General features: G+C 43.2%; 1 protein-coding gene and 1 pseudogene across 1 annotated transcript in view; one reads left to right on the top strand and one right to left on the bottom strand.

Annotated features, from left to right (window-relative positions):
* Window positions 1-816: 816 nt before the first annotated feature.
* On the bottom strand, window positions 817-2,183 carry LOC117313296 (germ cell-less protein-like 1; annotated as a pseudogene).
* A 5,761-nt stretch (window positions 2,184-7,944) lies between these two features.
* LOC101323398 (uncharacterized) overlaps window positions 7,945-12,804 on the top strand; it is an 84,985-nt gene continuing 80,125 nt past the window's right edge. The window contains exon 1 of the mRNA XM_033861641.2: window positions 7,945-8,019. Coding sequence (XP_033717532.2) covers window positions 7,945-8,019 — 75 coding nt within the window. The remainder of the gene's footprint in view (window positions 8,020-12,804) is intronic.

Consider the following 12,804-nt stretch of genomic DNA (forward strand, 5'->3'; position numbering starts at 1 on the left):
TCAAAAAGTCCACAAACAATAAATCTGGACAGGGTGTGGGGAAAAGGGAACCCTCCCACACTGCTGGTGGGGATGTAAACTGGTGCAGCCCTCATGGAAAACTGCGTGGAGATCCCCCCAAAAAACAAAATTAGAGCCACCACACCCAGCAATTCCACCCCTTGGCATACATCCCCAAAAGATGAAAACTCTAATTCAAAAAGATACATGCACCCCAATGTTCATAGCAGCACCATCCACAAGAACCAAGACACTGAAGCAGCCCAAGGGCCCATCAACAGATGACTGGCTTAGGAAGATGTGGCATATTTATATGCAATGGAATATGTACTACTCAGTCACAAAAAAGAACTAAATATTGCCATTTGCAGCAACATGGATGGACCCAGAGAATATCACACTAAGTGAAATAAGTCAAACAGAAAAAGACAAAGATTTCACTTATATGTGGAATCCAAAAAAATAATACAAATGAATCTACACAAAAAACAGAAGAACTCACAGACAAAGAAAACAAACTTACGGTTACCAAAGGGGAAAGGGAGGGGTGGTGGGATAAATTAGGAGTATGAGATTAACAGATACAAACTACTATACATAAAACAGATAAGCAACAAGGATTTACTATATAGTACAGGGAATTATATTCAGTATCTTATAATAACCTATAATGGAAAATAATCTGAAAAAAATATATAACTGAATCTCTTTGCTGTACACCTGAAACTAACACAATATTGTAAATCAACTATATTTCAGTAAAAAAAAAATATATATATATATATATTTAATGAACAATGCTATGACGCACCATACTTACCCCACCTCACTGTCTTGTTCCTCTCAGAGCATAGCAAGCCACTGCTGTTTATACACAGAAGATAGCCATTCTGAAGGTACTAGAGAATCTTGTTCGATAATTCTCGCGGAGGCCAAATCACTGATAATATACTGTAACCTTGAGTGTCTGAATACTGACTCAAATGGTTTTCCTTGCTCAGTTTCAAGGAAGGTCATACCTTCAAAATCTTTTCTCCTCTTAGAAAACCAGACATCTGTTTCAGTCAAAAGCTGTTTTAAAGATCCATTCCAAGAAAGCACAAGTTGAAGGAACATCCACTTTTTTTTTTTTTTTTTTTGCGGTACGCGGGCCTCTCACTGCTGTGGCCTCTCCTGTTGCCGAGCACAGGCTCCGGACGCGCAGCCTCAGCGGCCATGGCTCACGGGCACAGCCGCTCCGCGGCATGTGGGATCTTCCCGGACCGGGGCACGAACCCGTGTCCCCTGCATCGGCAGGCAGACTCTCAACCCCTGCACCACCAGGGAAGCCCAGGAACATCCACTTTTTAAGGGCTGTGTATACATCCATCTCCACTTGCATCACAAATAAGTTAGATGAACCAATGCGTTGTTTCATGACATTTATACTGAGTTCTTTAAAAAGTTCAACATTCTGGTGAGTCATCAAATTGTTTAGAAGCCATTCAAGGCACTTTTTCTTTACAGAATCCAGTCCATAGGTCCCTGCCGATGTGTAATAGCCACATACGGGTTTTCACATTAATTGTTTCCTTCATTGTCTCACCACACTGCTGTATTAAACCATCCAACTGTAGCATACGAGCTGCTGCCAAAATGGCAATAACTCGACTGGGCTTTATTAAGACATCATCTCGATACAATGACCCAAATGTCACCTGCAGCGCTTCTGTATCAATATTCTGGTCTGGAGTCTCCAGTTCAATAATATTCGTGCTGGACTCCTTCCATGAACCACTGAACATACTGGGAAAGTAGCCAGATTGACATAAATACATTTTGTGTAAGCTCCACTCTTCTAGAGCACAAATCTTAATGTCACTGTTTTCACCATTTAAAAATAATGTTTGATAAATATATTTGGATGTACTCTTCAGTGTTTTCCTCCGAGGGGTGTTGAGGAATCGCTGCTGCCCGTCCCCTTCCTGCTCATCCTCGTGTGTCTCGGAACTGGGGTGACAGTAGCAGAAAGCCCCGCTGCTCCGCTTGCGCTTGCGGCTGCCCGGACAGTAACAGAAGCCGTGCGCGGCCGCGTCGCCACCAGTCTCCGGCCTCCGGGCCGAGCCCCCAGCCCCAGAACCCAGCTCCTGCTGGGCTCGGGCTCGCCCCTGGTGGCGCAGCACTCGGCTGCTCAGCGAGCGCATGGGTCACGGCTCGCAGGGACTTCAGAGAGCGCACCTCAGCGAGCCCGACGAAGGCGGTTTCCCGCCATGGCCCGGCCGCCACCGCCGGCCTCCACGTAGCCCGCGTGCCTACACCGCCACCTTCTCATGTGCAGCCCGGACTGTTGCAGAGGGCGCTGCTGCCTCCATCCTCCGCCCTGCTCCCCGCGTCTGCCTGCGCCGCGCGCCCGGACCGCAGGTGAACATTTTTTTTTGAAGTTTAGTTTTTTTAATACAGCAGGTTCTTATTAGTTATCTATTTTATACATATTAGTGTATATATATGTCAACCCTATCTCCCAATTCATCCCACCCCCCCCCAATGTTTTGCCCCCTTGGTGCCCATATGTTTGTTCTCTACATCTGTATCTCTATTTCTGCCCTGCAAACTGGTTCATTTGTACCATTTTTCTAGATTCCACATGTATGCATTAATATACGACATTTGTTTTTCTTTCTGACTTACTTCACTCTGTATGACAGTCTCTAGGTCCATCCACGTCTCTACAAATGACCCAATTTCATTCCTTTTTATGGCTGAGTAATATTCCATTGTATATATGTACCACAACTTCTTTATCCATTCGTCTGTCGATGGGCATTTAGGTTGCTTCCATGACCTGGCTATTGTAAATAGTGCTGCAATGAACACTGGGGTGCGTGTGTCTTTGAATTATGGTTTTCTCAGGGTATATACCCAGTAGTGGGATTACTGGGTCATATGGTAATTCTATTTTTAGTTTTTTAAGGAACCTCCATACTGTTCTCCATAGTGGCTGTATCAATTTACATCCCACCAACAGTGCAAGAGGGTTCTCTTTTCTCCACACCCTCTCCAGCGTTTGTTGTTTGCAGATTTTCTGATGATGGCCATTCTGACTGGTGTGAGGTAATAACTAACTCATTGTAGTTTTTATTTGCATTTCTCTAATAATTAGTGATGTTGAGCAGCTTTTCATTTGCCTCTTGGCCATCTGTATGTCTTCTTTGGAAAAATGTCTATATAGGTCTTCTGCCCACTTTTTGATCGGGTTGTTTGTTTTTTTGATACTGAGCTGCATGAGCTGTTTATATATTTTGGAGATTAATCCTTTGTCCGTTGCTTTATTTGCAAATATTTTCTCCCATTCTGAGGGTTGTCTTTTTGTCTTGTTTATAGTTTCCTTTGCTTTGCAAAAGCTTTTAAGTTTCATTAGGTCCCATTTAATTTTTTTTTTATTTCCATTACTCTAGGAGGTGGGTCAAAAAAGATCTTGCTGTGATTTATGTCAAAGAGAGTTCTTCCTATGTTTTCCTATAAGAGATTTATAGTGTCCAGTCTTACATTTAGGACTCTCATCCATTTTGAGTTTATTTTTGTGTATGGTGTTAGGGAGTGTTCTAATTTCATTCTTTTACATGTAGCTGTCCAGTTTTCCCAGCACCACTTATTGAACAGACTGTCTTCTCTCCATTGTATATCCTTGTCTCCTTTGTCATAGATTAGGTGACCATAGGTGCATGGGTTTATCTCTGGGCTTTCTATCCTGTTCCATTGATCTATATTTCTGTTTCTGTGCCAGTACCATACTCTCTTGGTTACTGTAGCTTTGTAGTATAGTCTGAAGTCAGGGAGTGTAATTCCTCCAGCTCTGTTTTTTTTCCCCCAAGATTGCTTTGGCTATTTGGGGTCTTTTGTGTCTCCATACAAATTTTAATATTTTTGTTCTAGTTCTGTAAAAAATGCCATTGGTAATTTGATAGGGATTGCATCAAATCTGTAGATTGCTTTGGGTGGTGTAGTCATTTCACAATATTGATTCTTCCAATCCAAGAACATGGTATATCTCTCCATCTGTTTGTGTTGTCTTTGATTTCTTTCATCAGTGTCTTATAGTTTTCTGAGTACAGGTCTTTTACCTCCTTAGGTAGTTTTATTCCCAGGTATTTTATTCTTTTTGCTGCAGTGGTGAATGGGATTGTTTCCTTAATTTCTCTTTCTGACCTTTCATTTTTAGCATATAGGTATGCAGGAGATTTCTGTGCATTAATTTTGTATCCTACAACTTTACCAAATTCATCGATTAGCTCTAGTAGTTTTCTGGTGGCATCTTTAGGATTCTCTATGTATAGTGTCATGTCATCTGCAAACCGTGACAGTTTTACTTCTTCTTTTCCAATTTGTATTCCTTTTATTTCTTTTCTCTGTTTACCATGGCTAGGACTTCCAAAACTATGCTGAATAATAGTGGTGAGAGTGGACATCCTTGTCTTGTTCCTGATCTTAGAGGAAATGCTTTCAGTGTTTCACCATTGAGAATGATGTTTGCGTTGGGTTTGTCGTATATGGCCTTTATTATGTTGAGGCAGGTTCCCTCTATGCCCACTTTCTAGAGAGTTTTTATCATAAATGGGTGTTGAATTTTGTCAAAAGCTTTTTCTGCATCTATTGAGATGATCATATAGTTTTTCTTCTTCATTTTGTTAATATGGAGAATCACATTGATTGATTTGTGTATATTGAAGAATACTTGCATCACTGGGATAAATCCCACTTAATCATGGTGTATGATCCTTTTAATGTGTTGTTGGATTCTGTTTGCTGGTATTTTGTTGAGGATTTTTCCATCTATAGTCATTAGTGATATTGTTCTATAATTTTCTTTTTTTGTTGTATCTTTGTCTGGTTTTGGTATCAGGGTGGGGGACTTGTAGATTGAGTTTGGGAGTATTCCTTCCTCTGCAATTTTTTGGAAGAGTTTGAGAAGGGTAGGTGTTAGCTCTTCTCTAAATGTTTGATAGAATTCACCTGTAAAGCCATCTGGTCCTGGACTTCTGTTTGTTGGGAGATTTTTAATGACAGTTTCAATTTCATTACTTTGTGATTGGTCTCTCCACCTAGAATATTTTGTAAGCTCTTTATGGCAGTTTCCTCATCAGTCTTGCCTGCTACTCTATCACCAATACCTAGTGTGTGCAAGGAACAGAGGAAGTGCTCAATATGTATTTTAAAAAATTTTTATTGGAGTATAGTTGACTTACAATGTTGTGTTACTTTCTGCTGTACAGCGCAGTGAATCAGTTATACATATACATATATCCACTCTTTTTTAGATTCTTTTCTCATATAGGTCATTACAGACTATTGAGTAGAGTTGCCTTTGCTGTACAGCAGGTCCTTATTAGTCATCTATTTTATATATAGTAGTCTGTATATGTCAATCCCAATCCCCCATTTATCCCTCCCCACATTCCCCCCTGGTAAGCTCAATATGTATTTGGTGAATGATATCTTAAGAATATTAAGTAATAAATTCTAAAAAAATCCTATACATTTCTTTGTGAGTAGTGACCACCTAACCATGTCAATATTTGTAACTTAACATGCCTGGTTTTAGTACGGTCACTAGATAGGCATGCATTTGTTGCCTGGGTAGCCATACAAAAAGCAGGTCAGGTGAACCTTGGGGAAACATACCTAAGGGTTTCAGATGTAACTGGATGATCAGGTGAGGACTGCCACGCAGTTAAGAGCAGAGACCTGTGAGAGGAAGGAGTGAGAGCTGTCTGGGGCTGTCAGAAAGTCAGCTGGTACGTGCTGTTTTGTTGGGGAGTGGTTTGGTGTGGGCTGGGCCTTGGGATAGAGGGTTAACGATGGAGGGGTGAGGAGTGGCAGGACATTAGGTTGAAGGTTAGACCACAAACCATGGAGAAGGGTGCTGAATGCCATGCTAAAGAGGACGAACTTTGCGCTGGAAGCATGGTTGGCTGTGGAAGTGGGAGAGAGCTTAGGAAATCAGAGTGATTAGATTAATGCCACACAGGTGAGGGAACATGGATTAGAGAAAGCAGAGCCTGTGGGCAAGACATGAGGCCTGTGGTGCAGTAAGAATGAAGAGGATGCTGGGCACTGAGTTAATGTTCAAAGTGTTTGCTCAGTAAATGGCAGATGTTCAAAATATGCAAGATGAAATAGACAACACATCATATGAACTGGTTAAAGGAAATCTGGGTGGTGCGATAGAGAGGCATATGCTTCTTTAACCCCAGTGTGACTGTTAATGTATAGACAAGCATTGTGTGTCCTTGAATGAAGGACTGTAGATACAATTTGTAGGTAAGGCACAGCATTAAGAACTAGAAGGGCCTCAGAGTGGACCTGTGCCCTATTCTCATTCTCACCTGTGTAGCCTTGCTCTTTTTTTTTTTTTGTGGTATGCGGGCCTCTCACTGTTGTGGCCTCTCCCATTGCGGAGCACAGGCTCCGGACGCGCAGGCTCAGCGGCCATGGCTCACGGGCCCAGCCGCTCCGCGGCATGTGGGATCTTCCCGGACCGGGGCACGAACCCGTGTCCCCTGCATCGTCAGGCAGACTCTCAACCACTGTGCCACCAGGGAAGCCCTAGCCTTGCTCTTTTCACCAGGGCTTTTTTCACATTCCCTGACTATGTCACATGCTTGCCACCTCCAGATTTTTGCCCCTGATGGTTTCTTTCCCCTATCCCTGCTGGCTGAGATCCTACTCATTTTTCTTGGCCAAGATACATAGTCATGTCTGATGCCTTCCTTACTTTCATTCAGATGAAATCCGTTGCTCTGCTCTATGCTCCTGTGTCATTTGCTTTGAGGTCTATTATGTGAATATGCACTGGGCACAATCTGTGGTGAGTAACAGGGTAGACTCTTTTTTAAATTGAAGTTTAGTTGATTTACAATATTGTGTGACTTTCAAATGTGCAGCATAGTGATTCAATATTTTTGCAGCTTATATTTCATTATAGGTTATTATAAGATAATGGGTATAATTCCCTGTACTGTACAGTAAATCCTTGTTGCTTACCTATTTTCTATATATAATAATATCTGTTGCTCTCATGGCCCTAATTTGCCCCTCCCCCCTTCCCTTTCCCCTTTGGTCACCAGGAGTTTGTTTTCTATATCTGTGAATCTCTTTCTGTTTTGCATATACATTTATTTGCATTATTTTTTAGATTCCACATATAAGTGATATCATATAGTATTGATATTTGTCTTTCTTTGTCAGACTTATTTCACCAAGGATAATATTCTCTAGGTCCATCCAATTTGCTGCAAATGACAGTATATCATTCTTTTTCATGGCTGAGTAATATTCCATTGTGTATATGTACCACATCTTCTTAATCCAGTTGTGTGTTGATGGGCACTTGTGTTGCTTCCATGTCTTGGCTATTGTAAATAGCGCTGCATCAATCTTTTCAAATTAGTGTCTTTATTTTTTCTGGATCTATACCCAAGAGTAGAATTGCTGGATCATATGGTAGTTCCATTTTTCATTTTTTGAGGAACCTCCATACTGTTTTCTATAGTGGCTGCAGGGTGATCTCTTAAACCAGACTACCTATGTTTGCTCTTGACTAGCCAGGTAAGTGACTGAACCACCCTGTGCTTTAGTTTCCTCATTTGTGAAATGAAGGTAATAATAGTATGAATAATACTATCCACTTGTAGGGTTGTTGGAAGGATCTTATGAGCTAACATGTATGAAATGCAAGAACAACCCCTGGCACATAGTAAGGCATTGAGTGTGTTAGCTACTTCCCTGCTTGACTGTGGGTTTCTGAGAGTAAGTGGTGTAGGTCTTACTCTTTTCTGTGACCCCAGAGCCTGGCCATTGGGTGGCTCACTGTGGTCCTCAGAGAGTGCTGCTGAGTGAATGGACGGCACAGGTGAGGAAACTGGGGCTCTGAGCAGTTAAGGAGCATGTCCACAGCCCCACGGGAGCATGCACGCAGGACCTCCTGAGACCCAGGTCAGTGCTCTTAGGTTGGCCATTGAATTGGTCATGTATGAATGTGGAGTAAGCTATTCTGTCTGTGTGCCTTTAGCACAGAAGACTCAGTGCATTTAAACTCACTTTTCAAGTTGCCTTTTATGACATCTAGGAGAGCGACATTTACAGTTACAGAACATAAAAAAAAAGTGAATGTAAATGTAACCTTCTGAAATTACTGTGATTTAGGGAATGATAGGTGTTATTTTTTCACAAGCTTTATGTACTGTGAATGCATGCTATAGAATAATCTGAACAACAGTTGCAAATAAGCCTGAAGAGTACTTATTTCTACGATAGGATATGATGGCAGTGTGTGCCTTATCTTTCAAACATTTGCAAAATGTGTGGCATTTCTGACAGTTTAAGTGTGAGATATTTCCTCACGATATTTATTGGCCTAAGACGCTGTGAAACAGAGGCATACGCATGTTTTGGGGCCCTGATTCAGAACCTCCATTCCCTAAGTGTGTGCGCTAGGGAGAGGCAGGAGGGCAAGAGAGGGTCCAATTTCCTTCCCTCACAACGAAGACCTCTTGTCCTCTACCTGCGGGTGTCCCCTCTGCCCCGACTCTGGGTCCAGTTCTGGTTTGAGTGGGAATTTACGGAACCCAGATCCATTGCAGGTTAGCTCTGCTGTTGGGCCTACTGATCTGGGTCCTGATGCCAGGTAAGGAAAACAAGTTATGGATTGCCTTATCTATGTCAGGCTCCTACATGCTTTATCTCACTTACTCTTCGTAAGAAAGCCACATGTGATGAAACAGGTGCCTAGAGAGGTTAAGTGACTTGACTTAACCAGGATTCAAAATCTGGTGCATGGTGGAAACAACCCAAATGCCCATCAACTGGTGAATGGATTAACAAAATGTGGTATATCCATACAATGGAATAGTATGCAGTCATTAAAAAGTGAAGTACTGATACATGTTATGTATTAGGATTCTCCAAAGAAAGAGAACCAATAGGAGATATGTATATATGTATGTATGTGTGTGTATATATATATATATATATATAATATATAACACCTATATTATAATATACATTAAATATATTAATATTGGTATACCTATATATCTCCTACCAATAGGAGACATATAAAATATATTAATATATTATACACACATAATAAGGAATTAGCTCACATGGTTATGGAGGCTAATAAGTCCCAAGATCTTCAGCCTGCAAGCCAATACTCAGGAGAGCCAATGGTATAGTTCCAGTCCAAGTCCAAAGGCCTGAGAGCTAGGAGAGCCAACGGTGTAAGCTCCAGTCTAAGTCCAAGTTCATGCTTGAAAACAGGCAGAGAGACAGAGAACAAATTTCCCTTGCTCAGCATTTTTGTTCTCCTCAGCCCCTCAATGGATTGGATGAGGCCCACCCTCACTGGGGAGGGCAATCAGCTTTACTCAGTCTACCAATTCAGATGTTCATCTCATCCAGAAACACCTTCACAGACACACCCAGAATTAATGTTTAACCAAATATCTGGGCACCCCATGGCCCAGTCAAGTTGACACATGAAATTAACCATCACAGGTTACTCCATGGATGAAACTTGAAACCATTATGCCAAGTGAAAGAAGCCAGACACAAAAGGTTACCTGTTGTATGATTCCAGTTATGTAAAATGTCCAGAATAGACAAATGCAGAGAAACAGAAAGCAGATGAGCGGCAGCCAGGAACTGGTGGGCAGGTGGAATGTGAATGACTGCCTAATGGGTATCGGGTTTCTGTTGAGGGTGATGAAAATGTTCTGGAACTCGACAGTAGTGCTGGTGGCACAGCACTGTTAATGTAATTAATGCTACTGAATTGTACACTTTAAATCAGTTAAAAGGATAAATTTTATGTACTGTGTATCCTGCCACAATTAAAAAGCCAGCACATCTATCTTTGAAGACCTTGTTATTCTCATACAGCAGGATGTGCTTCGGCTGCGTCCCTGATTCACAGTGATTTCTCTCTGGAGAAACTGCTTAGTCTTCCAGTCCCCCTACTGCAGGGGCTCCTTGCTTTTTAAGGCCAACCCTCCATGTCTCTCCTCTTCCTGCAACAGCCGGGTTGGAGCTTTGTCCTGGGGGGCGGGGGACCTATGACGTCACTCATTCTGACTTCCTGCCTGCTTGTAGCTTTTGGCTGGGTGCTCCTACGTCTCTCTGGTTCCACCTGATACCTGCTGCCCGTCTAAACGCTCATCTTCGGCCTGTCATTTTGCGGGCTGGATTTCCATAGTCTGTTGCTGGGCCAGCTTGGCCTGGCCCCATCTCAGGGAGCTGGTCAGGCTGACCTGAGTCAAATGCTTTACGTGTCCTCCTCTCACTCACCTTATGCCCTTTCCCTCGTAGACACTTCCTCACTCTCCTACCCTACTCCTGACTCACCTGTTCTGCTTTTCTGACTGCCTGTACCTGTCAAAGTGTCCCCAGAGTGACAATTAGTCCTCTGCAGAAATTGGGTGAAGCCTACTCATTCTGGTGTTTCTTACCCTTCACCAGCTGGGCCCATCTTCCCAGAAAACCAGTGTCACCCATACCCACCCCACCCCTAATTAATCTTCCTAACATGTGCATCTAAGGCAAGACAGTGTAGAAGGGAAGAAGCCACATGATCTAAAACAGAGAAGAAGTGAAATGATAGGAATTTTGAACACAGAAGGAATGAAGAAAACATCACAAGCTCAAAGGAACATGGTAGGGGACCCTTGGGGTCTTACAGCATCACTGAAATCACATGATACAGGCAGCTATGGCTTTCATCCATTTCCCCCATCCCAAGGCCCCTGTCCTCTCCTGTGGGTGCCTAATGCTACTGAACCCTTTCCTCCTGCCAACACGATCCACACACCACCTCCTCAGCAGCCTTCGGTCACCGGGAGACAGGGCACAGCCTGCTGATTCTCTGAATAAGCAGCCATACTTCATTGCCATGAATTTCCCAATGTCCCCGCCTGAGAAGGATGATGTCATTAGACATGTAAAGGGAAGAAAGAACGCTTTTCATCTTCCAGCTACAAAGGAAACAGGCTGCCTCTGGAAGAGGTGGTAGAGCAGGAAAAAAGCCCTAAGCGAGGCCGGGCTCACCTGTGCGGGGCAGGCTGCACAGAATGACTTGGAACCTTGTCAGGCTTCCCCGGGAGGAAGGAGAGGTACAGAAGCTGGGCAATAGGCTCAGTGCTTTGGCCTGAAAAAAATCGATCTCCTGCTGATTGAGAGAATCAAGCACTTTCCATCTCTCAATCCTATCAGGTACTGCAGTAAATACAAAGAGGAAAAGGACACAGTCCCTGCCCTCAGAGAGGATTTTTGCTGAAGGGGATGGGGGTTGGGGGCGGCAGGGAGGCAAGATACAGCCTCTCTCCCAGGCGATCCCTGCACATGGTCAGTGAGCAGTGGGTGGTGTAATAAATGGGGATTCAGAGGAGGCCGGAGCACTGGGGGCTGAGAAAGCTTCTTGGAGAAGGGGGAGCCATACCCTGGGGAATGGGGGGATTTGGGACCGAGAAGGGAGAGCCATTCTGGGTGGAGGTCCCTTGTGACACAGTCAGGGGACGGTGAGGAGAAGCCTGGCTGAAGCTGAGTACAGAAATGGCCGAGGAAGGCTAGAAAGGAAGGTGGCAGGGAAATGTGGGGAGGGCTTGACCAGGGTGCGACTTTGAATGACCTCGAGCCTGATTTCCCCATCTCCAAATGGCCGTGAAAACACCATGATGCTCATAAGCATCATTTAAGCACTTGATGGGAAACCCTAGCCAAGCACTCACCACTGTCCGGGGCCTCAAAAAACGGCAGTGCCGGGCTGAGATGCTTGGGCGTCATCCCGCAGGCTGTGTGGAGACACAAGGGTTGCTGAGCAGGAGAAGGATTTCAAAACCCAGGCAGAGAGGGAATTATGAAGGATGTGAGAGGGGCTTGTGAAGGGTTAATCCCCGTCTGCTCTGACGGAGGCTGGCAGAGACCGAGAACTCTGATGGGAGACACTGAGGTCCTGGAGTTACCGGAATGGGAAGCCTTTCAGTGATCTCTCAGACCCTGCTTGAGGCCATCAGATCATGTCGGAAATCTTTTCCCGAAAGCTCTCTAGAGCTCTCAGGCGGTAGGGGCTGCCAACCCCCAGTTCCCCCAAGCAGAAGCAGCATGTGAGGGATAGGACAGGAGAGACCCTCCTCCCTTATCAGTCATCACTGCCAGCCGTTTTTCACTCCAGCAGAAATTTAGCAGGTATATTAAAATGCATCCAGGCACAATAAAACCTTGTTTGAGGTTTAAAATACAGCTTGTCAGATGAGTATTTAGTGGTGTGTTTTAATATGCGTAAGTGCAAACCGGAATTTAATGTGTAGGCTAAAGTACACATTAGCAATTTCGTAAGTGAGCTAAAATTGTAGTGTACATGAGCAACTCGGGGGGCCTGTGGGGGGAAGGGGAGAGAGGAAACAAAATAGCGTAAAACTTTGGGATCTTTTTTTCTCTTTATTATTTATTTTATTTTATTTTTTAAATTTAATTTTATTTATTTATTTTTTATACAGCAGGTTCTTATTAGTTATCTATTTTATACACATTAGTGTATATATATCAATCCCAATTTATTATTTATTTTATTTTTTAAATTAAATTAAATTTATTTATTTATTATACAGCAGGTTCTTATTAGTTATCTATTTTATACATATTAGTGTATACATGTTAATCCCAATCTCCCAATTCATCCCACCACCACCAACCCCCGCTTTCCCCCTTGGTGTCCATACGTTTGTTCTCTACATCTGTGTCTCAATTTCTGCCTTGCAAATTGGTTCATCTGTA

This window comes from Tursiops truncatus, chromosome 8 (genome assembly GCF_011762595.2).
Source record: "Tursiops truncatus isolate mTurTru1 chromosome 8, mTurTru1.mat.Y, whole genome shotgun sequence".
In the NCBI taxonomy this organism is placed as follows: Eukaryota; Metazoa; Chordata; class Mammalia; order Artiodactyla; family Delphinidae; genus Tursiops; species Tursiops truncatus.